The 27,698-nt window shown below is 33.1% G+C and overlaps 1 protein-coding gene across 1 annotated transcript; it reads right to left on the reverse strand.

Annotated features, from left to right (window-relative positions):
• Positions 1 to 2,395: 2,395 nt before the first annotated feature.
• LOC143232766 (fringe glycosyltransferase-like) lies at positions 2,396 to 27,698 on the reverse strand. The gene is made up of 12 exons (XM_076468589.1): positions 27,174 to 27,698; positions 16,140 to 16,188; positions 15,819 to 15,861; positions 14,440 to 14,499; positions 11,637 to 11,784; positions 8,795 to 8,880; positions 7,443 to 7,513; positions 6,416 to 6,510; positions 4,859 to 4,941; positions 4,236 to 4,397; positions 3,386 to 3,488; positions 2,396 to 2,944 (listed from the first exon to the last, which is right to left on the reverse strand). The coding sequence occupies exons 1-10, from the start codon at positions 27,594 to 27,596 to the stop codon at positions 4,343 to 4,345; spliced, it is 1,113 nt and encodes a 370-aa protein (XP_076324704.1). The 5' UTR covers positions 27,597 to 27,698; the 3' UTR covers positions 2,396 to 2,944; positions 3,386 to 3,488; positions 4,236 to 4,342.

Consider the following 27,698-nt stretch of genomic DNA (forward strand, 5'->3'; position numbering starts at 1 on the left):
ACACATTTCTCCTCTGAGGGAGGAGAAAGTAAAATATGGACACTGGCGATAAACTGATGTAGCAGGACATAACGGATGTTGACCACATGTAGGGTATCCCAATAATTTACTAAAAAGGGGATATTATGATATCCAAGTTACTACCTAAAGTATCAATATCCAGAAATTTCTTGAACCTTATATGTGAGTTCATTTCTTTCTTTCTGTCTTATGACTAAGCTTTAGTATTTCCATTAGACATTAACAGCTTCTTTAACTCGTTTTGATCTGTAGTTACTGTGAAATCCAAACTGGCCAACTTACTTGGCATGCTACATCTGGTTAGTGAAACCTTTTAAATGCTGTATGAGTGTTTCTGCCTTGTTAAAATGGCTTCTCTAGTTCACAACTCAGTATCATTAGCGTCAGTCTGTTTTTTGATGTCGAAATATTTCAGCTTTTTAACAGCTAATTGAATTTCGATTATGAAGTTGTAATTACGAAGTTTGTCCCTAATGATTTTGAAACCTGAATTCACAACGTGATTGTTTATCTATTAATATAGTTATTTCTCGCAACATTAGATAATCCGTTTAACAAGAATAATCTTTGGTTGTCTGCATCTAAATGAAAGTACTTATAATATCCGAAACTTCTTTCGTAAATGAGTGATAAGTTAGAAAAAAATACGTAAAAATCATTTTTAAATTAAAAAATAATGAAAAAATTGTTACATTGTAATATATTGTTCCTGATGTTATAATCTGTTTTTGTTCTGAACACTAGTGATCTGAACAATTGTAACATCTCGGATAAGACTGCTGCTACCACTGGCAATTATTAAACTACTTAAACAATGTTTTTTTTATTGACGGTTTTTTACATTCTTTAAACAGTGGGTGTATAGATATTCAAAAATCACAACAATGATTTGTTTGTTTGTAGTTAAGCGCTAAGATACGCAACAAACTATTTATGTTGTGTCCATCACGGGTATCGAAACCCGGTTTCTAGCGTTAGAAATCCGCTAATATGCTGCTGTGCCACTGGAAGGTGGGAACAAAATACTAAACTAACAATTCAAAAATATTTATGAAACTAACTATTGAAGAAATATCTTTGATTGACACTTCTTTATAGTAAATATAGTTAAAGGAAATGTGAATTTAGAACTTGATTAAACTGTAAGATTATGATTACTCATGAACAAAAATATTACAGAGGGCGTGAATTGCTTTGAGAGTTTGGTTTGTTTTAAATTTCGCGCAAAGCTACTCGAGGGCTATCTGCGCTAGCCGTCCCTAATTTAGCAGTGTAAGACTAGAGGGAAAGCATTTAGTCATCATCATTCACCGTCAACTCTTGGGCTACTCTTTTACCAACGAATAGCGGGATTGACCGTAACATTATAACGTCCCCACGGCTGAAAGGGCAAGCATGTTTGGTGTGACAGGGATTCGAACCCTCGAATTACGAGTCGAGTGCCTTAACCATCTGACCATGTCAGGCCCTGCTTTGAGAGAGAAATGAATATAGTTTTAATGAAAGTATTGTTACAGCTGTAACCCAAAATGCTACTAAAGAACTTTATAACACACGTCATCGGGTAATATTTTTTTGTTGCTCAATAATGTAGAAAAGTTGGAATATATTTTTAAATATGGCATTTACACATGTGCTTTGTTTAAGAAGTGATTTTTACAAATTGATCTTAAAATACATTTGACGTTATTTCAAGGTACTGAAAAACTGCATACTTATTGATCTATGAAGGTGAAAGATGACAAATTGTATTATTAGATCTGTGAAGAATGAGAAATACATTGATATATACTGAAGTTATAGAAAATTTTAAACATACAAACATCCCAAACGCTTGAGACAGCCATGTCAAATTTAACCACAGATATTAAATAAATGAAAACGTTTTTCTTCTTTACGGGTCATTACTAAGTTGTTTAACAAAATGGCACTTTGTTTAGACGTAAGAAGATAAGTCAAAATCTTAAGACCTATCTTACTATGTCCTTTGTTCACAATAGAATTATAAGAATCATAATTGAAGCCATTAGTGTTCCTGCAAGAAACGTACTGCTGCATTTATTGTAGCCGCTGTCGTTTAAAGTACAGTCTAACCCTATTCTGTTTACAGTAACATGACATAGATGGCATTGTTATATTTTCTCTATTTTTTAAAATTTACGTGTGTTTGTGTATAAATATATATTTAAAAATCTTGTAAATAATACATAAAACGGAGTTTCTAATTAATATAGTGACTTTAGACTGAACTAACTATTCAAAAATATTTTTGAAACTAACTATACATATACAACACAGTAGTATTGTATATTTGATTTGAAGTTAGATATTCTATCTCATTAACTATGAACGTATATACTTGAAAGAAACTCAATTTCTTTATCAAGCTACAGTAATGTTTTATTGCTGAAATATAAATAATACACTAAAATGTATTTTACACTCATAAAGAAATAAAAACAAGAATACAGTTTCTTTATATAAAAATATTATTAGGTATATATATATATATGACATTTTAGGTTAAGCTACGTTCTGAATAACTAGACGCCTTAAAAATGTTTATACTGCAACTTGATATCTATATGCAAAAATCGAACATCAGTTTATATACAAACAAGTTATTATTTGTTTCAGGCTTTTGAAATGGTTAATTTTAAGGGAAGTGCAGATACTAGTAAAAACGCTTTTTATGATACATTTTGGATATCAATTATACAAAATACAGGTTATTTCTTTTCACGTAAAAGTGCATAAGTAACGGCAAGGAGATATTTATATAATGGGAAGTGTCACGGAGGAGAATGCACATAAGAACCTTCACCAACAAAGGAAAACCGGCAGCATTTGACTGTTTTCTTATTATCACTGTCCAACAGCTTCTCAAGCACAAATGATTTAAATTGCATTTGGCTCTTGCAACCTGTAATGTATATGACTGGCATTAGATTTATCAGTCAGATATATTTGTAAGGCTGAAATAATATACAGTGTGAATTTTCTTTCCAATATCGTTAAAATTTCAGGAATCTTCATGTAATGAGATGCACGAGATCGCAATAATTAAATACGAATAGAAAGTTAATCTAGTGTGTTTATGTTATTTTAAATTTTCCTTTTACAAAGTTCTAAACTTATCTTTGCCGTTACAAAACAGATATATAAAATAACAGAAAGTGAACGAACCAAATAATCAGTGAGTATTATGTTTTTTATATTAAATCACATTTCTTTGATTGAATTTGAGTGCTACAATATTTTTAGACTGAATATATCAGTTAGTTCGTTGTGTTTGAAAACTCTTAAGCTCTCTCCCGAAAAACAAAATCAAGCCAACAAAGAACTAAATACTCATGAAAAATACCTCATGAAACTAAGCTGAATAAAGAATATTCCTTAAAACTAGTTCCAGCGCCTCTTTTTGTTGTACTGTCTTCTACTAATACGGTTTCGCATCCTATTTACGCCTAAATAAAAGAAGAAAATATCAAAATACTCCACACGTTCCACTTTGAAAAAAGCTGAAACAACATACATAATATCTTAGTATTCAGATTGCCTTTACTCTTGCATTTGACCAATTTTTATCATGTAAATATCTTCTAAATTTGGGTAACAAAAATAGTACTTGAGGTAAATGAACTACCGAAAGAAACCTGTAAAATTAAAAATAAATATGAATAATTTAAAATGAATACAAAATCAACTCTGATTATTTTGTTATTATATTTTATAATTCGAAGTATATATTTTAAATGGTATAAGGAACCTTTAAACATGATAGAAAATTCAAGTTACTTCCAAATCTCTTCTATAGTTTTGAAATTGAAACCAAGAGTGTAATATAAAAATGTTCCAAAACTTAAAAAAACTCCATTTATTTTAAAACTAGCTGAGTTATGAAGTCAAGTGAAAAAGCTTAGTGATCCTTGAGTTTCAAAGAACGAATATAAAATAATACACCATGACTTTAATAGTAATTTATTTTCCTTTTTTGCTTATAGATAGAAAAAGCTAGTTACTTTGACTTACGAAGCACTACAAAGGTATCTTAACAGCGAAAAGCAAACAAAAATTATACAGTATATTATTTCAAGCACGATTAAGTTATGGCCCAAAAAAAGTGAAAAAAAACACATTTATACAAAAATGATGATGTTTTTCGTTGGATATCTGTTGACAATACATAATAGTTAAGTTAATAATAAACTCACCTTCACACTTTATTGCGCAAAACCAACAAGCGCCACCTGTCCGTGAAGCGCCCTCTAGCTTGTTGAATGAAACTATCTTATGATGAGTTGATTAAGTTGATGTTATTTCATGGTGGGCAAAAATCAAAACTTGGGAACAAGTGGCAGTGAAGTGAGATAAACCTATAAATTCACGTCGGAAACGGACATTAGCTTAAGTTAAATCACAGTCCACATTTGTTTGATGTTTTCTATTTATAGCAATATCTTAACAGTTTACTAGTCTTGCTTATCTGTTCATACACTGATTTCTGTATGTTTCTAAAACTATACTTATTTATTAGAGCCAGGAAATATATATACATATTTATAAAATCTGAGTAGTATGTCTCACTTTAGTAGACTATTTTACGTCATTCGTGTCTATTAAAACAGATATTACATATATTAATTAGTTACTTGTAAATTAAGTATAAACAAACATTCCAAGAAATTGGTGTAAAATCTAGCTTCATCAAAATAGAATGTTATTATTTAAAGGAAAAAAAAATCAAACTAGTGGTTCAAACTAAGAAACTATTTAAAACCCCAATTATTAAAGCATAAGTTTATGATTTAAAATTATGCTGTAACATCATTCTTGCCTTGTTGGGTCTATCTTCAGGTCAAAGCCTTCAATTGTTAAAACGTTCATCTCACTTCCAAATTTCGAATAACTGAAAGTTATCTAAAGAAGAAAGAAGGATACCATTCATATAGAACACCTCTTCTTGTTTGTGATTTAAACCCTTATAAGTGTTACAGATATTTCCAAGATACAAATAATTAAAAAACATTAGCACCTTAAAATATAATTTATACGCATGAAACACTTTTATTATAATCATATTTAAGTATTAATATTTTTGTTCTATTGAAACTGTAGGCATTTATATCCTGTGTAGTTAAAAAATTTAATGGAATGCTCCTATGTTGCTTCTTCAGTGAGATGACGTTTCGGGCTCTAAGCTGAGGTTTTCTTAAGAATAAAAAGTGTTACTATAAAGACTGAATGTCATCTAATTCAAGGTATTTAGAGCAATTTATTCGAACGTTTAACCCTACCTTATTAACATTTATTTATTATAACACTAATAAAGTCATATAACATGTTAGACTATATTTATCCGTTCAATCTGCTCTAGCATCAGTCTACATAATATTAGCGGATTTCCTAATTTAGTGTTCATAGTATTATATAATTATTTAAATTATATCAAAGTTTTTAACATGTGTTTTTGTTAGGTTTTTCATATCTAAGGTTTTTCATATCACTTGAGAAACTTAATTATGCCTACTTATGTGTGGTGTTTTTATTTGTCTTTTGCTCATCACAGTGAATCTGTATCTCTATAGGATTTGACGAATTTGTATCACTGGTACTTCTAATGTAGTACTCCATTACTGAAAGAAGGCTAGTCTTGTTTTATTTTTATTTTTATTAAATTACTCATGTTCAAGGATACTGATTAGAGGTGGAATTTTCTCAAACCGCTAAAATTCAGGGACAAGTTGTCTGTGGTGTATAATTAATCACGAATGCAGTAAAATAACTACTTTTTGGTTTATATAATTAATCATGAAAGTTTACCTACATTGTGAACAGTTATGGACAGATGTTATGGGTTGAATACAGGAAAACATAGAGAGTATTGTATACGGTTATAGACAGTGTCAGGTGTAAAATAAATTATCAGTTCTTGTTAGACAGAAACTGTGTATGAGTAACGATAAATGTTTTAATACAAATATTTTATAAAGAAACACCGTCCCTTCTTTCCTATGTAACAAATAAAGTTCTTTAAGGTGAAGATAGCGTCTAGTAAAAATATTACAAAACGTTACGCAATCCATAAATTATCTGTGTTTACTTTATCTGTTGTTTTGCAGACATAGTCCGATGTTTCCATGACAGTTCTGACAATAAGGCTTAGCGACAACTTAACAATGTCCAAATATAATTATTTGCACTTTTTTCGTTTTTCTTATCTAAGTCACCGCGTATATATTTATCAACAAATATAGTAAGACTATGAAAGCTTATTACATTGTTTGAAATATAATAAAAGTACAACAAAAAAGAAACGTTCCCGAAGAAACTATCGCCTCATGGATATTCTAGCACCTGATCGGATCTACAGCAGAAGTTTTGGCACTCTTACTTGATCAGAGAAACTGCTTGACTTGATGAACTTCATCGTTTCTAGATGAGAATGAAAATGTTCCACGACGGTTAGTTTCTTCCTTAAAACGTGCTCTGAAAGGAAAAGGTTTGATTTTCATTAACAATCTTGTGTTTGTTTTGTATATCATATCTCACAGATAATTTAAACCAGCTATAAAATTTATACTGTTTGAGTAATACAAAATTTAAATTTAATGAATTATAAACTTAACCAAAAACCAAAACACACATATCACATTAAAATGTTGGAAATCGTGTCAAAAAATGTAATGGTTTATTTCTTTAATGGCACATATTCATCAGTTACCCTGGACTAAGTGAAAGCAATATATTAACGTAATAATGATTTATATTGTATTCCACATTGTTAAATAAGGTTGGTGTACCAAAGCTTTTTAGCTTTTCAGTTACCTAGAGCACTGTTCAAATGAATAATTTCATATTATTAACATTTGTCACGTAGATTTTGGATTATAATTTCTGTTCGTGGGCTATATAAATCTATTCTTTGTCGATGAGATGAAAACACTTGGCAGAAATAATGAGTATTTGTGCCACCAGGGAGACTCTGATATAACTTTCTTTCCCCTTTGCTCCTCCTTATCACCCTTATTTTATATTGTTTTGCTTAGAGCTCCCTCATTGTCTATAGTTCCACCTGGCTGGATAAGTAGGTTTATTCATTATCATTTCTGGTAGTCAAGGCGGATGTCATCTGTTTGAGATGAAAGATGTTGGCTAGGGCATTAAAGTGTCATTTCAAATTTATAGGGTATGAGAAAGGCCTTTAAATAAACTTGGACTTTTATCTCGTCGATTGTATAAATGGTTTACGTGTAACATACTACACCGCTAATCTAATAAACAATGGCATAGAACAATGAAGGAGTACGGTTAGAACTACACTTGGGAACAGAGTTGTATTTGATGTTGGTGATGTATTTTTACAACATTTCTTAAAAGACAAACACGAACCGTGCTTCAAAAGAAAACAATTAACCTACCGATAATATAGCCCACTGAGACATCATCTGGTAGTCTTATTTTCTCACAAACACTCATGAATTTTCCTCCACTAAAGATATATAAATAAACTTTTCTAAATATTATAGAAAAAGAAAAACAGCTATAAGAAATATTAATACGATTTTTTATTAACTTGTAGATTTCGTCAAACTGCTAAAGAATCAACAAAAACAACACATTAATTTCATTGTTAGGCCTTGATTTATGCATAACCTGGATCACGAGAACAGTTTACCCTTTTCATATTATTCCAAAAACAAATAAACAAATAACAACAACAACCAAAAACACCACATGAAATCAGTGCTACATTTCCTCATCATGGAAATTAAAAATAAAACATTCCGTTATTTTCTACGCATGAAAACGCATCTCTACTTACTAAGTAAAACAAGGTATTCTTTAACAATGAGTGTAGAAATCTTACAGTAATCTCTAACGGTGGTCCATGATAAAAAGTTCAATAATAATAGTAGCACACTTAGAAACTACAAGTTTATGCCTTGTTGAGATTCATTTACTTTATAAAAATATCATATATACGATATTTTATATCATAATATTCCTTTCTCAAATATCTCTGGAAACTATGTCACACTCTTGTATAAATGAAAGAACGCTTCAAAATAGTGGTTCCGAGGAAAAAAAGAAAGAAAAAAACAAAGAATGCATACATCTATATACGCCTGTATAGGAATAACCCCCTGCGGTGAATTTATAATGGTATAGGTCGAGCTGAAGTGTCTGAAACCGAACGTCCAGACAACAGCTGCCAGACGAGAACACCGTTTTTCGTATCCCTCTTGACTCCCCTTCCCCTGTTTTAAAATTGTGTATTGTAGCCGTTAGACTGTCTACAATATATACCACATAGATGCTAAACTTATCAATTTTTTTCAATAATTTGGACATCTTTATAATAAATGCGGGTTCCATACTTAATAGTCATGATTCACGATCTTCAACTCGTTATTAATACTTAAAAAATGAAGGAATGAGTTAAATACAGGTTTCAGTCAGCTGCTCGACTCAGTAGTAAAATGTCTTTACTCAGCCAGTGATTTTCTCCTGGGAGTGTCAAGACTGTAAACTATACAAGTTCAATAGGAAACCAGCGCAGGTTACGAACTTTTCGTGCAACCTTTTTCTTTCTTCTTGGTGTGGCATAAGAACCAACATGTATTTCACAATTCCTGACTAACTAAGAAATATGATATACGTGTGCACTTATCGTATATCTATTTTTTTTCTGCAAAACCTCAAACTAGTTGTTATCATGGAATGTTAAAGTAGGCAAAAAAAAAAAAAAATACTGAAAATGTTTGCTTACCTTGCAATTGGCATCATTTTTAAAGCAAGGGCTTTACTTATACAAAATCCAGCGCCCCCAGTAGCAAACCAAAAGGCGATTTTTTGCTGAAATCATTAGAAGTATCTATAAGAATTACACTTGTAAACATTTTTTTAAATTTTTTATCACAGCAACAAAACAAAGAACAAAGATGTGGCTTTATATAAAAACATTCGAAGATACTAAGTTATGTTTCACTTCATTATACTGATCAACATTCACCAATACACATAACCAGAACATTAATACAGATATAATAATGTACAGATATAAGGTGTTATTTTTTGTTCTGGTTATTTTATTTCGTTCCTTGAATAATGTAAAAACCACAAACACTGTTAAATAAATCTACTTCAAAAGCTGTAACACTCGTATTACCATCTTGGAGTTATAATTATGATTATGGAACATAGCTTAGTTATGAATACAATAATGAAGGAATTTGGACTACAATATCTATACATACTTATATAACATTATGAAGATTTGATAAATTCTGTTAAGAGTTTATAATACCAGTCTACAATGTTAAAAAAGCAGATAAATTAACCTAAATCTTTGCAAAACATAAAGAAAACACATATAGAACATTTCTTTAAGTACGAAGTATAGAAGCACTGTTTTATTTTTCCATGTTTCGTGGGACTCATTACATGTTCTCGCGTTTTTGCACAATATTTTGGCAGCCGCTGTTACATAAACCATAATATGAGTTAATGAAGTGCAACTGACCACTTCTATAAGCTAGGGCACTGTCAGCCTGAAACTTAATGGACCTCATCGATAGTTAAACTCATTTATAGCAAATAATTTAGTAAGGCCGACAGTATTTTCTCACCTTTTGAACATCCTCCGAAATTGAAGGGCATGAACAGTATAAGATATGGGGGAAGAATAAACAAGGCAAATATATAAATGATAGTGATAAATCACGTGCAGTGACAGTAACATCCTCAATATGCATTTTGTGACGTGAGGAAAATGTTACGTATCTTCCCCACGATTTATAGTCAGAAAGCGGTGATAAATATAGGCAGTAAAACGAGTATGGTGTCTACGCATCTGTTATGGAGTTTCATGAAAGAAGATATCTTCACTTCGAGAAAGAATAGAACGGTCAGATTCGGGAGTATTTCAACTTAAAATGTTATATTCTCGAACATTTACGAACCAGAGGCTCAAACATTTCAAATTAAAATAATAATAAGTACTTCTTAAATGTTAAATAAAAAGACAACGTGATATCACTAAAATGAAAAATGTACACAAAATTATACTGTATCGTTAAATACTGAGTAGTCTAGAAAAACAATAAATAATATCGCATCGAACATTGGTAACATTGACTAATTTCATAAAATTTCATTGGGTTTATTGTTATTAATAACTCCCACAAATATTTTAGGGCCATATATGGGTTATTAATAGCTCCTGCAAATATTTTAATGGCCGTGTTTAGGTTAATGTTATTACTAGCACACATATAAATATTGTAGAGATTCATTTGTTATTATTAGTACGGACGAGTACTTTGTTTAGGTTACTATTACAACCTAAGAATGATTTGCGATCGTTAACCTTCCACTAGCACAGCGGTACTTCTATGGACTTACAACACTAGAAACTGGAGGAGTAGAGTTCAGATTCCCATTGTGTAACTTTGTGTTTAATTTCAAACAAACAAAACAAATGTCCCATGTTTACTTAACAAAAAAATTTAAAGTCCATGCAACGAGGTCCACAAAAATCGTCGTTTCTCCAACCTGACATGTGCCAATAATTCTGAAGGTATTTTAATGAGAGATTTCCTTTCTTTTGTGTCAGACCGCTTTACACTGTGCCACTAATTGTCTTCTTCCTCTGCTCTCCCTGACATTTGTGTAAGTTAAGTTCGTGTCACACAGTTAAGTATTCATCGTAATAGCGTTAGCTGGAGGAAGTGACCAATTACAGGGACGAATGGTTTATTAAGAACTATCTTCTCTCCTGAGGTTTAACAAGAGCTCTTTTTTCTTTTCTTCATGTTCTTTGAAGAAAACACAGCAGTGTGTAGTTCGCTGTTACTCAGAATTCCTAGTAGCAATTTAGTGCCAGGTGATTATTGGAATAAATATGATACTACAATTGGATTTGCGATTATACATTTTTAAAAAGCAATATTAGCTTTCCAGTTTTTAAAGCAAGAAAGCAAGGCACATTTAAAGGTTGTCCTGTAACATTGCGATTTTCCTGGTGGAGAGATTTTCTATGAGCTGATCTCGACACGAAACATTACAGTTTACATAAATTGGGTTAATATTGATAATTAGACGCTTATTAAATGAATATGTTTTGATATTTAGCTCTAGATAATAAAACAATATCAGCTAAATAAGGTGTCGCGCGGAAATAACACGTGAAAAAGCTGAAAGAAAAAAATAGATGCATAAGCTATAGCTGTGATTCTCAACCTGTGTTTGGTTCACGAGCATTCTGAAAGTAGCTCATATTAAGGTTGAATAAAGAAATGATACTATATTCATAAAATAAAACTAATGTTTCGTTTAAAATTTACACTAACTTGCATATTTATGTCAGTGTCGTTATTATCTACTGTAGTAAGAGCTTTCGTAGCTAAATCGATTTGAGTGTGGGAGTTCTGGCTCCTGAATATATTCATGAAGGGGAAAATAGTTGAGAACCACTGAGATAGAGTTTTAAAATCTTAAACCAACATCAGCACAAACTAGACAGTTTTTCATGTTTCTTCAAATTTCATTTCGTCTCTCAACTTTTCTTTTTCTTACCAACAACAATCAACAAGTAAATGTTTATTTAATACCTGTGTGTTTTCACGGCTTAGTATCTCCAGCGGTGCTCTGATGCTGGGTTTTCCCAGATACCAGTCTTCCTGAGGGTTGTACATCTGGAGCAGTTTTACCAGTCTAGGGACATTGACATAGTTGTCATCATCAAAGTGGCAGAACCACCTGAAATGATTAATTCTTATGATTAGGTTTATCTGAGTAGTATATACTCTTAGTTCCTCCAACATATTTTTTTTCAATTACATTATGGACTGATCAACAATGTAAACTGTGAGCATTGAAAAACTATGATTTCTCTAAGCGACTAATATCTAACAGTTAGTGACTATAATTTTATACAAAGTAAGATGGGAATATGGAAAGTGTTCAAAGATCTGGCAGTCAGTTATTATGACTTTATTTCATTTGATATATTAAATAAAAAAAAATTGTTTGTATATAACAGAGTAACGCCACGGGGAACTATTGGCTGTGTTCACCGACGGGAACTGAACCACCAGTGTTAATGTGGTAAGAGAACTTACTGAGAACTCCTAGCTTTGTTGTGGGTTTCTCCCCCCCCCTTAAATTCTTGTAATTTGATAGTAGCCACAAAAAATGAAAAATGTGTTGGAGAACTCTAAAAAAAAGCTTGTATGGGGAAAATCTACTGCTACGCACCGCCGGAGGGCTGCAGGGAATCTTCTTTGTCATCTCTAGGAAATCTGAGATTTCCACAGATTTGTCATCTTTGGAATCTGAGAATGTTGTACCAACAGTGGTTTGCGTAGCTCTGTTTTGTCTGTAAAGAAAAAGCGGTGAAGTAAACCAAAGTAAATGATAAAGAAATTATCATTTTGATAATTTGGAGGTTTTGATAATTTTATATATATACAGCTAGAGAGGCATGTGTGTTTACACAGATAAACAGTTGATACGGCCAAAATCAAATAGCGTAACTCTCTTGAGGTTTAACAAGGAAGGCTTGAGAGAAAGCGGCATAAGCCCTCCTTCACGTTTTAAAAAAAATAGTATTCTATTTTCAGTCTATAAAAGAAGTAAATTATTTAAATCAGTGCCCGTTATGAAACCGTGCTTAACCTATTAAAATGGATAAACAGTAGAAAATCATTCTTCTGTTTCCTCCTCTAATAATCTCCTCTATAATACCTAAACCTATGTGGCAGATACCTCTTTCTACTAGAATACAACCTACCAGCCACATTGTGTAATGTATATTTTGGTTTTATTTGACCGCTCTATTTATACATTTCTGGCCTATTTATTTGAAATGAGTAAATATATACATATATATAACAAAGGTCGCAGATGCTGCTATTTTATATTCTCTTGTCTTTAAACGTTAAAAAACCTTAACATTGTTTTATGTTTTTTTTACACAGATATACATTAATATTTTGCGAATTTCCTATGTTATAGTTAATTTAGCCAAAGGTTTTTAATAACTAGGCCGAAACCATTATAAATTAATAGTTATTAAGTTATTTTATTTGACACAGTCCATTATAATGTCATATTTTTGAAATAATCAATAGATATAATTAAAGCATTTGTCACATAAGAATCATATCTCGTTCTTTGTTTGTTTGTTTGTTTGTTTTTGAATTTCGCGCAAATCTACACGAGGGCTATATGCACTAGCCGTCCCTAATTTAGCAGTGTAAGACTAGAGAGAAGGCAGCTAGTCATCATCACCCACCGCCAACTCTTAGGCTACTCTTTTACCAACGAATAGTGGGACTGACCGTCACATTATAATGCCCCCACGACTGAAAGGGCGAGCATGTTTGGTGCGACCGGGATTCGAACCCACGACCCTCGAATTACGAGTCAAACGTCTTAACCGGGCACGTATCTCCTCCTTATCGCACTTTAGATACTTCAAAAGAATGAATACTGCTTTCTTGGTTTGATATGGAATATTGAAAGTTCAAATATTAAAAAACAAACAAACAAAAAACACACCAGATTAGTTTTATTAACTGCGAATTTACGTTAAAGTAATATTTAGAAAGTTATTTCAAGAACTAACTTCACCACATTTAACGCAGTTTCGTAAAATGGATGATGATTCGTATGATATAATAATATTACTCCAATGGATAGAAAATGGTGCAATGCCACAATAGGGGGGTAATTACACATGCCTTCCTGTGAATAACAGTTTCAGGATCCCCAGTATTCCTTTCCTGTCATTCATGAAGGGTGGGGATATCAACATTACCGAGCTCCACCTGCCGGATACTTTTTACTTCTTTTTATATGTTGTAGTAATGTTGAAAGAACAACGTTACATAATTAAATTTTTCATGTATATGTTATGCTAAATGTCAGGATTCGTTCACTGAATAAAAAAATAACTGTTTCGCGATTCTAGTAGTTCAAAATTATCAAAGATCGAAATTTATTATATTTATGAGAATAGTGCTTGGAGCTATTGCAGTTTGTTAAATCGCTTTACACAAAGACCAAAGCAGCTATTCGGTATTATATGTTTGAGAAAACAGTTTGCATATTCATGAAATGAAATAAAATTTCATTTCTACTTTTCATAAATGTTTAGAAGTGAGTAGTTTTTCGAGATTTGCGACTGTAATGTAAATCACTTTCACATATCAGCCCTCAAATATAGTCTCCCATCATGTTTTCGTTATACGCTTCTTGGTCACAAAAGCAAAGTTTGAGGAGAAAAATAGGTCTTTTCCATTTACTTTAGGCATAAGCAATTGGGAAATAACACTTCTGCCCAGGAACAAGAAAAAGTAAAAAAATTGTTACATAGTGTGATTACTACAAAAACGTATTTTATAAACTTACTTCTTCTGGCTTTCCAGGAACCTGTCGAATTCAACAGACATCTTGCAACATAAGGATTTCCTAGGATTAACAGAGAGTAATTAATCTGGTTATTTCTATACAAATAGACTATTAAAATAAAAGCTAAGATAATATCTATTAACTCTGAAACCAAAAGACAGAACATTTTCATTAATACTGAAATGTTTGTTGTTGTTTTTTCAAGTTAAGCACAAAGCTACACAATGGGCTATCTGTGCTTTGCTCACCACGGGTATTGAAATACCCGTCAATATACTTAAAAGATGATATTTTACTTTAGGCTTGTAACGGATCTATCGTTATACGTTTATTTTAATACTTACGTTTGTTTCTGTATAGTTTTTTTGCGCATGTGACAAATATTGTTGGATGGGTATTACGCAAGTCCCGCCTGTTCTTTAAATTTTTATAAGATTCTAGAGAGCAAGAATCAACAGTATGTGGTTTACGTGTTTTTCAACAGTGTTAAACGTTCGAGAATACCACGTGATTCGTATAAAAGCAGCCAGTTATTATTGTTTATCAGCTACAACCAGTATGCTATAAGTCTCTAGACCTGTAATTGTAGTTAACGCTTATTAATCGGAAAGCTACAAAATTTGACCAGGAAAGTATATAGATTTCGAACATTACAATCCCTTTAACTTCAGTGAATAAACTTTGGACGTTAGTATTTCTACGAGGACAAGAAATATCTTCGTCGGTAAAAGTCAGCTTCTAAGCGGTGTTAGACCAACTGAGCTAGCTAGCTTAAGCGAAGTGTTACAATATCTAGTCAGAATTAATTTACTCATCGTGGGCCTGGATCGTCGATAAAATATTCGTTCTAGACTGGATAAAAAATCCAGTATTGTTTGTAAGTTCGTAAAACTGTTATATATAAATCATTATTTGTAATAACTGTTATTATAAATTGTATTGTTGTTTGTATATTACAATACGTTTGTATTAAGAAAGATATTGTGTTTATCAATCTTGTTGGCAAATATAAATTTGATACATATTAACATTTAATTAGCTTTTGAATTTAAATTTAAATTTCCGATTATTTGAAATAGTAATACGTAACGTAACGTACGTAGCATAATAAATCGGTGACTCATCCGAAATAAATTATAATGCGTAAAAGGTCGTAGTCCAATTTTCAGTGATTTTTTTTTCGTGGCTAGTAATATGATATCTGTTAAGCCATTAAGTCTCAGTTACAAGTAAGAACGATGTGTGAACTCTCAATCGACACTATTAATAGCACGATAATATTAGAGCGATAGTTCCGTTACAGACATTTATATTAACATACTCTGCTAAAATTGTACACATTATATACAAGAGTTAAAGTAAAAGTTTAGCAGACTTACCGATTATGAGACGAGGAGCAGTTTGTATTAACGAGATGACCACCTGTGAAACACAAAGAAATGGATATATTATATAAAATCCTAGCAACATAGAAAAACTACACAAAAGCATCCAGTAATTATCAGCTTAATTAACTCATGTTTTGCCGAGTTTAACATTTGACCATTGTTGTTTGACAATTGTGAATCGGTAGACAATTGTCAGTATAAGTAACATTAGCTTCAAGATTGTTCAGTAGTCAACGAACAACACAGGAATGGACTAGTCGTTCTCAGAAGACCTACTACTCGTTACCGGAATGGAAAAAAAAAAATTCTCACCTGTTTTAGACTGAATGTCTGGATCGTCACCATCCGTGAAGAAATATGTCTGAAAAAATAAAATAAAATAATAAAATTGGTTATAAACGAATAAAATAATTTAAAACAAATTATTTGGGAAATAAGACATTAAGGAAGGCTTTCGTACAAAGTTGAATGGTTCAGTTGCCCTCTCTCATGCTAAAAATTCTGTTTTTCAAGCCACTAGTAACCTGATAGTCCACTAGAGGATTCAGGAAGTGGTATATTGCTATTCGGGCTCTTAGTTAACGTCTTGTACTTTATTTGTTATCATTTTACGTAAGCAAAACAAATTCAATAAAGTGGTTATTATATGAAGGGAAAAAAAGAAACGAAAAAGAAATAACAATCAGAGATAATTAAACCAAATAAAAACTTGAAACATTTTATCTATATAAGTATATATATATATATGTCTCATATATTCAGAATATTTAGAACCAGTAAGGGCCCGGCATAGCCAAGCGTATTAAGTCGTGCGACTCGTAATCTGAGGGTCGCGGGTTCGCATCTCCGTCGCGCCAAACATGCTCGCCCTTTCAGCCATGGGGGCGTTATAATGTGACGGTCAATCCCACTATTCGTTGGTAAAAGGGTAGTCCAAGAGTTGGCGGTGGGTGGTGATGACTAGCTGCCTTCCCTCTAGTCTTACACTGCTAATTTAGGGACGGCTAGCACAGATAGCCCCCGAGTAGCTTTGTGCGAAATTCAAAAACAAACAAATAAGAACCAGTAAGTTGTATTAATTAAGTGTTTCAAGATATATACGTTTCCAAGCGAATATTGTGTGTATGTTTTACAATAATTTCAGCTATATGTAGTTTACGAGGCAGTATGTATGATTCAAAAAGTTTGTATTTTTCAAGTTGTCTCCTGTAATACTTAATGATTTCCGATAGTTAAGGTATGGAAGGACCTGGGAAACCACTTATTTAAGTGTTAAATGTTAAAAATACAACTAATACATACATAAATCCAACTTGTTGGATAAACGTCCAGAACCAGCCTACACAACTATTAGCGTTCAATTTGACGTCACTGTTTTGCTCTGTACCATAACACACACATATATATAGACTATTTTTGACCGCTGAGTCAACCATTTCTTCCTAGACTAGGCCCTGCTCGTTGTATGTTACAAGATCAAACTAGGGATACTTAGCATATCAGTATACTAGTTACTAGGGCTATAACACTTTCTCACAGTTTCTTAACCCCCGCTACAATGATTACTGCCTCTGTTAATCCCTCTATTCAGCTAGTACCTGCAGACGACTGAACACCGTGAACGTGGCGTCGACAATATGTTACCACGAAAGCTTAACGTTCCTTTTGCCCATCAGTTAGTCACCAGCCGGTCTTGCTTCCTTTGCTCTTGTTCTAACAATAGTTGTCATTCCCCTTCATGGGCTCTTCGATTTATTTCTTTGTGAAGAACTCTCGACCCGCGCTTTTCTGCTCGACTTGTCAAACACGTAAAACATGGGTCCAGAGCGGACAAAGCAGAGCTCATGATGTTCGATGGACTAACGCTTGGCCTCACAAAACCTATCTGACTCACACTCAAAGAAAAACTTCAAGTACGCAGCTGCAGAGCTTACTTCGACTTTAAGAAAGTTTGTAGATATTTGACGAGCTTTTCACCGCCAAGAGAAAAGTTTATAACAGTAAGGTGATTGTAAGACAGTAAGCTTTTTTTAGACGTCAGTGTTGTACTGATTGAAAATATAAGACTTGATTTTTCTTCTTCTTCTCTATTAAACATGCCCTTTCTTTCACACATAGTTGTGTTAATTCTATGCTTTCTATAAGATTAAACTATGATCGTATAACAGTTATAAAAACTAGGTTTGTAAGAAACAACCTGTTCGGACGTGGTTATCTATTATTGTCTTGTTGGTGTTTGAAAAATAAGTTTCGGGTTCCTCGATAAAGAGTCATAGCACGTGACTCTTTGTTCTGTTTGCAAACGAGTTTAATGAACCTGTTGATAAAAGAAGTGCTATGATGTTGACCAAAGTTTATTTTTTGTAATTAAACGCAGAACACTGCGCATATTCCGAAACATGCAGTTTTTGTACCAATCCAAACTACAGGGGAAAAAATTACAATGTTTATAATGACAATAACTTTAATCAGCTTATAATGTCTAAACTGAAAGAAAATAGAAAACACTTAACAACAACTTCATCATTTGATACTTTTCAGTCCAATTTATACATAGTGCTTGCTACATAATAGAAGATGGTTAAACGGTAGATTTGGTTTCTTTGTTCTGAATATGGTAACACTTTCCCCAGTGTTCTCTACAATGACAAGCAAAAAAAAGTCACTTATCAGTAATAATAGCATATTGCGATTATACACTTAGAAACTTGAGGATTATTTTCAACCTAGGTAAAATTCAAAACATAACTTCATCTTCGTGTGTGTAGAATTAAGCGAAAGAAGGGCACAGTATTGTAAAAAAAGCAACTATTACAAAAATAAAATAGTACAAGTACACTCAAACCGTGGGAACACAGTGGTTTACAAGTTATCTCCCACGCTAGTGCCACCTGCTGACAAGACGTTTTAGTTATGTTTAGTAAACGTAGAAGTTACAAATGAATGGCGACCGTAAACATGTGCATTTGATGATTCCAGTAAGAAAGATATGTTTGAGACAGCTGAGTCTGTGTTAAATACTTTATCATCCTTAACTAACCTTTCTCTCCTCTCCACTTCTGCTGTCCTAGTCTCTGTCAAACATTACGTTCTCACTTCAAATAGTCTTAAAGACTCTTTGGTTCTACTTACTTCCGGCAAGAGACCGTAGTGGAAAATCGTGTTGTTATGAGCCAAATCACCTCGACAACACAGCGGATTGAAAGACGCCATCTTATTTTTATAGGGAGTTTTTCAGTGCAACACGTGCTGAAACAAAGAACTTAAATTGTGTATGCAACAGCACGAAGTAGAAGCGTCATTGAAATCAGTTTCTCCTGATAAACGATAACGGAGTATAGGGGAGGAAGTTAAAGGGGGTTAACATTGATGAGAGAGCATCACATGTATGTCGCGTGGCTGAAGGACATGGTTTGGGGGTTGACCTTCGCATCCCCATGGGAAACTTACTGAAACGTGTCTTCCCATACATAGCCTGTAGCGGAGATCACACAATTGCTGGTACTGCTAATAATGATTACAATATGTTACAACACATTTGTTATGTCTCTGTAAACTATTTGACACCAGCGTATCTTTCTCCTGTTAATTGTTCTCTGGTGGGTTGGTTATCAGAAATTTTATGGACTTATAACGTTAAAGTCTGGAGCTTGAGTCTCTGCGATAGACAGAAAGCGACAGTCGGTTGGGTAGCTTTGCGCTAAATAAAAAATACACAACAAATTAATAAGTTGCTTATACTTTGTACACTGTACTAACAAAGCTGACTAACAAATATTTTACTTTAGTTTCCTGATCGGAGCGGTATGTTTCCGAACTTAAGATGGTAATAGCTTGCGCTGGATATCCCCTGCGGTGGACAGAGTGCAGATAGTTGTGTAGCTTCACAGAGTGACAACAACAAATCTGATCACTGGTCACTGAGATCTTCTATACTTTTCTACACTTAACACATGGATTTCGTGTGAATTTCAGCACTTCCATGGCGGTTTCAGTGTATGAATTAACTCTCCCACTGAAGTTATGTTTCATCCAGCGTGTATGTATGTTAGCCAGCATATTTTCTAGATAACGGTTCAATGAATTAGGACGAAAGTTCTTATTCATTTGGACTATTATAACCCGACTTAAAAGTGATTAGATTTTTTGGATGATCAAGATCACTAATATTCAAAAAAAAGAAAAGAAAAAATGCTATCTTTTAACACGAGGACCGATTTTTCATACTGTTTTGCTCTATAATTTAAAAATGATTGGCTTTTCGTGAAAGTTGATGGACATATGTACAATGTTATTCCTCATTGTCTTACCAAAAATGATTTGTGTCTATTGATAACGGGCCCTGCATGGCCAGGTTGTTAAGGTGCTCGACTCGTAATCAGAGGGTTGCGGGTTCGAATCCCCATCACACCAAATATGCTTGCACTTTCAGCTGTAGGGGCGTTATAATGTTGTGGTCAATTCTACTATTCGTTGGTAAAATAGTAGCCCAAGAGTTCATGGTAGGTGGTGATGACTAGTTGTCTTCCTTCTAGTCTTACACTGCTAAATTAGGGACGACAAGCGCAGATAGCTCAAGTGTAGTTTTGCGCGAAAAGTCAAAACACTGTTGGTAACGACAGACACATAGATTTTCACATTTTTGAGAGCCGAATACGATGAACGCTACACGATGTAGGTATACTCTTCTACTGAGTGTCCTTCTAGTTTATTGTTATGATTACTTGTGGTTAATCAATTTATAATTTCGATATTGGAAGACAGTAGTACATTTCTTAGTTTAGTTTAAACATTTCCTTGATCATTCAATATTTTTCAGTTCATGTAAGCGACAATGCTTTACAGAAGACGTTGAAAAGACGACACACTTAAGTTATTTAGCTATACTGGAACTAGGTGTCATGAACCATTTAAAAAGCTGTTTTTTCTTTATGGTTTCTCAGGTTACTCAGGTTGTGCATACTTCATGGTTTCTCTTTGAATATATAGTTTGTCCAAGCGCAGAATTTTAGGTGAATTTATTTACATTCATTGCGATTTAAGTGGAATAAAATTTTTTTTAGTAATGGCGAAAGGTTTGGTGGCAATCGTGAACACCCAAACAATAGTATCCGATATCACCGACAGAGGCCACAGAGTTAAAATATTGTTAATTATCATTAATTTTTGATCAAAGAAAAGTTCTGATCATAAATCAGAACTAAACCTTAACCCATTAATTAATGGAGTGAAATCAAAACTAGGTTTCATATACGTATGAAATGTATGAAACTTAGTTTTGGCGTGATAAGGCTTGTACGTTCTTTTAACAAGATTAAAGCTAATTGTTGTTTTGATGTGTGTGTATTAATTCAAAAGGATTAAAGTTTTGTTGCATGCATATAGTTATTTGAAAGCGTTAAAATTTAGGTTGGATATGATGTGTTGGTATTTGAAAGTTTTAAATATGATATGTATACTTTATTAAAAGGGGTGCAATCGTGTGCACCTTCGAAAAGAGTAAAATATTATTAAAATTTCTTTCTTATGGTTAAGCTATCAACACTCACATATAACCTAAGTTACTATAGGATGCTTTTAATCTCATTATTGGATACTGATGTTTACGGGTTATCTAACGAACTGACAACCACACAGAAGTTAGACTTGTTTGAAGTTTAAACTGTTATACTGAAAAAAGGAAATATTTACATTTCTAGTTAGAAGTTTGTTAACGTGGTACACAAACTTAATCCTAGGTAAAGTACAATCAGAAAAGTCATCCAACAATATTAAATATAAATATTTAAGTCCAATGGTTGTATACATTTAGAGTGATGTTATATTATAGCTAATTTTCACACATCCAGATCTAAAGTTACACACAGTACTTGTTTGAAACTGGGATATCTCAACAAAGTTCAAGTCAAATTTCAGCGTCTTATAGTAGTTAACACACCTTTCAAAGCATCCTTGTGATCTGATCGTAAAGCTTTGTCTCTCGAGTTGTTTGTTTGTGAAAAGTAGATACACTTATGATGTACCACAAATCCTTTTCTAAGTTCGTATTACACCTTAAACATGTAAGTATTTCTTGCGGTATTTACAATTCAAACGTTCCGAAAGCTCGAAAGTTGTTGTTGTTGTTGTTTTGAATTAAGCACAAAGCTACACAATGGGCTATCTGTGCTCTGCCCACCACGGGTAAGCTCGAAAGAGAGCCTTAATTATCTTTGCCACCGGAGGTTATGTTTTCATTCCTATATTTATTTTGGTTAAGGTGACAGAGGTTATGTTTTTATCCTTATGTGTGTGTTTTGTTTGTTAGTATAATTTCTCAAAAACGGCTGAATACATTTGGGATATGACCTGATTTAGAAGTTATTCGTTTCTGGAGGGTAAAGGTCAGAGTTTAGGGCCACGAATATTAAAAAAATTCATAGCTGTTAAAATGAGGACCGATTTTTAACACAATTTTTGTTCTGTAAATCATTCAAAAATAATCGAATTTTGACGAAACTTTGTGAACATATGCAGAATATTATTCCTGCCAAAAGAGTTCGTGTCTGTTGTTTTCAACAGATATGCGAACATATTTTCTTGCGTTTTGGGGCTCAATATGAACAACGCTGCGCGGCGAAAGGATGCGCTTTAGTGAGGCTTCTCTACTTTGAAGTACGTAATACATATGTCTTGTCTGTTTTCTTTAGCCCAAGAGTCCACAACAGGTTAGCTACACTATAGGTACCGCAGGGATTGATCCCAGAATTTTAGCGTTATAATAACTTAGAGTTAACTGCTGAGTCACTGGGGTGGAAACACGTGTGTTGTTAACGCATACATTTGTGTGTGTAAATATATTTCAAAATAAATTTAATGTTAAAGAAATAGGTGATTTTTTACATAAATAAAAGTTAATTATTCTATATTTAATGTGATATTTTGTATGATATTTAAATAATGTTACTTCTATATTGTTAAGACAAATCATATTCTTTTCCTTTGGTGCAAACCAACTAGGTATCTGCGCTCTTTGAATATTCCAATAGCCTCTGAAATCACATTTTTTTTTATTCTGTATAAACCTAGTCCTTTAATCTTGCTTTAATACTAGTTATCTTGGTACTGCTTCTCTTTACTTTAAGTGAATGGTTTGAAGGGACACTTCGCATACTAAAACTATAAAGGAAAACTGATAGTACGAGCATATCAAATTTATCATATTTTGTAATAAGTTTTGATTCTTTTAAGGTTTGCATAGAAGTTGGACACCTCACATTTACGGATTAAAAGACGAAAGCTAGTTGAAACAATATTTTCTGATTTGTATGTTTGTTATGGAATAAGTTTTCAAGAAGTGAGAGAAAATAGGAAATCGCGCGTGCAAAATAAAAGCTTACATTCAGAGATAACGATGGGGACGTGCTTGCTCGTTTTCTGTGTATCTGTCAATCAAAGCAGGTGTGCCATTCCAGAGTGTCACGTATCACATAGAGCAGAGTTTGACGTCATAGGCTAGAAAACTTATTTGCGGAAACTATTACTATATAGTATGACGCGTGACGATAATCTTTGCAAAAATACGCGCAACTTACGCACCACCCACTGAAAACAAATGGGTCATGTGGCTCAGGATCAGTAAATCTATTAAGGTTACCAGGTGTATAGACTAACAATGTATTCACCTGGTTTTAAGACTGACTTACACATCCATATACTCTAGTCATAAGTGTAACCATTTCACGTTAAGGTTACTTGTACATTTATCAAAATTGTAGGCTTATCCTGAAAACACTTGAATAATACTATAAAACATAACCCTTATCGTCTCTAATCCCTCTTAGCTTTTACAAAAGAGGGCGCTGTGACAGTACTTGTACATGTTTGTTTATTTAAGTATGACAACACATATTATAACATTACTCTTATTTCACTCTGCTGATAGCATTTAATATTAGTCAGATAAATTTAAATTAATACGTTACAGAGCCAATAAACATATTTAAACTGATTGCACTCCATCAGTTTCATCACATTTGCGACAAAGATGTGAGGGTATTAATAAAACTTTTATTTGTACAAGTACTCATCAGACGTGGGTAATAAATGCTAAACGATGGACATTTCTATATTCGAAAGTCCTGTTAATTAAGTAAGTAAACATATCGAATAATTAGTAACTTCATAAATAATTTCACGAACTCATGTGTGAAAATAAAGCAGAATATGTTAACACATCATATTTCCTCTATCCAATGCTGAAGAGGTGCTGAACCATTATTGGGGCTCGTCGGGCATAGTTAGCGATCTGGCTGATATTTAATCAGATTTTATGGACATGACATAGCGCAGTAGATCATTGTGTAGGTATGCGTTTAAAAAAGAAACAAATATTTGTGAATACTGTACAATTTATGTCAGTAAACGCTAAACTAAACCTAGATCGTAGTTTTGTTCTAGATATTTCATACGTAGGAAATATGAAAATTCAGATATTATTTTCTTGAAGTTTCGAAGGCATGTTTATTTTATTGTAATATTTTCACCTCAATTACTTCGTCTTAAAATAAATTATTCCTCGGTCATATTTCAACCACAATAAACAATTGTGTATGCGTTTTTTATTATAGAAAAGCAACATCGGACTATCTGCTGTGTTCACAAAGAGGAATTGAATCCATGATAGCGGGATAGACAATTCCAGAGCACTTGAATATAACTGAAAATATGTCTGTGTAAAAACATTATTATAAATTACATAGCAAGAAGCAGACAAGAAAAGATAATTCATTACATAGCCCACGATTTTTTGTAGGGTGAACTAACATAAGAGATAAACGAAAGTTTAATGCGAAAGGTTATGTAAACTGATGAAGAAAAGTAACAAGCAAAGAGTAAATACGTGCAACGGTCGAGGAACCAAAAATGAAGACAAGCACGAGAAACTAGCAAGTGCCAGAAACGTTTTTTAACCCTTTCACTACCACAGGAACACATAAAACTCCCCTAAGGGTGTTTTCTTTCATTTTACTTAACGTCTTCCAGACTCAAGATGCAGATAAGTAGAGAAATATAAAGACATTTTTTCTTGTTTTTTATTGGGTGTGTAAGAAAGAAACTTGCCACTGGGAGATGGTTGTTCATCTATATTTGCATTTATGTAAAGGTAACTAAGGTTGTCTGCCGTCGGGCATACTTTTAGACTGCTGGTTAGTCTGCAGTCCCTATCATACACCACTCAGTTAAGGCATTATTGACTGTAAAAACTATTATAACGCGCCTTTAGATTACAGTGTGGGGAATATTTTTTGTTTTGATACACGGCTTGCCAGAGCTCTATGGCAGGGCAAACGTGCGCTCGTTGTTTATTCATAACCGTTGCAGTGAAATAGTAAAAATAAATAATTAGGAAACTAACGTAAAATAAACAATTAGAATGGCAACGTAAAGTAGAGTATTCTTTAAAATGAAACAGTGAAACGAGCTGAAGTGATTTAAAACGGCAAAGTGAAACAACTGCCTGGGTATGACTTTAGTTACGAAATAAATTAAGGGATTTGGTTAGTGTCGAAGACTGCAGTTAGTTACAAAACAAGCTGAAGGATTTGGTTAGTATCGAGACTATACTTACTTACAAAATATGCTGAATGATTCGATTAGTAGCGAGAAATGCACTTATTTACAAAATAAATTGATGGATTTGATTAGTATCGAAAAATATACTTAGTTACAAAATAAGCTGAAGGGTTTGGTTGGTAGTAAAGAATGCACTTAGTTACAAAATAAATTGATGGATTTGATTAGTATCGAAAACTGCACTTAGTTACAAAACATGTTGAATGATTTGGTTAGTGTTGAAGACTACACTTATAAAAAGATTCTTCTCGTGGTTGGTCTTATTAAAAACAAAACACTTCTTTGTCTTAAGCATCACATGTTGTTACCTGAACTAATAGTAGGTCTTTTGTACGTTACTTTTAAACGACTCGTGTAATATTACAAATAATTTGGCACAGTTGATTTTCAAACGGTTTTTAGGACTATTCGATGTTGAGTCGATCATCGTTGAGTAGTTAGTTCGGATTTCAAACAGTTTTAAAGCCACAAGGGGTAGCTAAAAGTCCATCATATAAAACTATCTACCTAATGACCCCGTGTGAACGTATTTCGCCATCTCTTTCTCGTGTCGTGAGTTCTCCCACGGAACCGAACATCTATCTTCAGTTCTGTCTTCACGGGCTTGATTTCTTCCTTTCTTGGCAAGGGTCATGGAGATAGATCTTAATGGCCGTGAGAAAACAGTGTAGAAAGCGACCTCTATGTCTCCTCGTGTTACGCACTGTGATGGATCTTCTCTTACCAATAACTCTTTCAATATTAAAAACTTATTTATGAAGTATATGAGTTTAGCTACGTGGCTGCTCGTTCCTCTAGTTCTTTCATTTTCTTGGTTGCTTTATTTTCCGTTTCCTTCCTGTTTGACGTTTCTTGTGTTTTTTTCCACGTTTGTTGAAATTGTAATGATATGCTAGAAAGAACTGAATGTTATGATGATACTATAGCTAATGATATGCTGTAATTATAAAAGATTAAATATTATCACGATACTGTGGCTAAGATGTGCTGTAATTATAAAGGATTAAATATTATCATGATACTGTGGCTAAGATGTGCTGTAATTATAAAGGATTAAATATTATCATGGTACTGTGGCTAGGATGTGCTGTAATTATAAAGGATATTATCATGGTACTGTGGCTAAGATGTGCTGTAATTATAAAGGATTAAATATTATCATGGTATAGTGATGGCACAAAGTGCTTGATAATTGTGCTTTTTTACTCTTCCTTTTACAAAAACAACTGTCGCATTACAACCTTTAAACAAACCTATTAAATAAGTATCTTAGAAAATATTTAAATATTTATAGTAATATAAGATGTTTTCATTAAAATCGAAAAACAATTACATGCAAGTCAGTTCTACATGGAGATATGACGTAAAACAATTGAGCAAATGTAATCTGTGTGTTGACATAAAATTACAAGGTTCTAATATATTGTCCACCATGTAAATTATTTAAGGAAAGTATAATTACATGGGTAAACATTTAGTGAGGAATTAAGGTTTAAAAAGTTATATAAAACATTTAGTTATAATATAGGTAAACCTTAAGACTAAAAAAAGTTACGGTATCACTCTACGGTTATAATTTAATATAACTAAACAAACTGCTGTATTGTAGCTATTTCCATAACAAAGCCATAATCCAAAATTTATCGTTTATTCTAACCTTACCCAATTCTATTATTATTGTTTTTTTAAAGGTTTCGCACAACGAAAATAACAGATGACTAAACTTCGTACCTGTTCTTTAGCTAGTACGAACCAAGTCTTAAATATCCAGATTAGCCGTGACTGGTGAAAACTTTTCGTTGTTTTAATTGAAATGAAGACATCTTTGAGATCAACATTATTCACAATCTTTTTACGAAATGCGTTTACAGCGACTGTGTTAGTGTTCGAGTCCCGGTTAATAGTTATATTAGAAGTACGGTTATCAAAGCCTGGTTCATCCACAGGATAATCGGACTCTGATAAGGAGCGAGGTGCCCGCTCCTGAAATCCCAGGGGCTGTTCTTCCTCACCGGCAGCTTTGAATTGGTCCCTAAGAGGAGTAGGCATTGACGAGTCTCGATGGTCCCAGAAAATTAAAAGAGTTGTGTAGAACATGAGGAATACTACTCCAGTTGCCCCTTGCAACAGTTTCCTTGGTGAAGTTCGCATCATCAATTAACTGAACTGATATCTTAGATCTCTCTTTTCTCGTCTCTTAGTACATTCTGCTTCGCTAGCAGTGTACTCGTCTAAATCATTCCACTCCCAAGGAAC

This window comes from Tachypleus tridentatus, chromosome 11 (assembly GCF_004210375.1).
Source record: "Tachypleus tridentatus isolate NWPU-2018 chromosome 11, ASM421037v1, whole genome shotgun sequence".
Lineage (NCBI taxonomy): Eukaryota > Metazoa > Arthropoda > Merostomata > Xiphosura > Limulidae > Tachypleus > Tachypleus tridentatus.

Excerpts from the sequence above, each read along its gene's own strand:
- LOC143232766 (XM_076468589.1), bottom strand. The coding sequence starts at position 27,596 with ATGATGCGAACTTCACCAAGGAAACTGTTGCAAGGGGCAACTGGAGTA. Across the intron at positions 11,785-14,439 it reads TTCCTGGAAAGCCAGAAGAA|GTGGTTCTGCCACTTTGATG; the intron begins GTAAGTTTATAA and ends TAATCATTTCAG. Across the intron at positions 6,511-7,442 it reads CTCAGTGGGCTATATTATCG|AGCACGTTTTAAGGAAGAAA; the intron begins GTAGGTTAATTG and ends TTTTCCTTTCAG.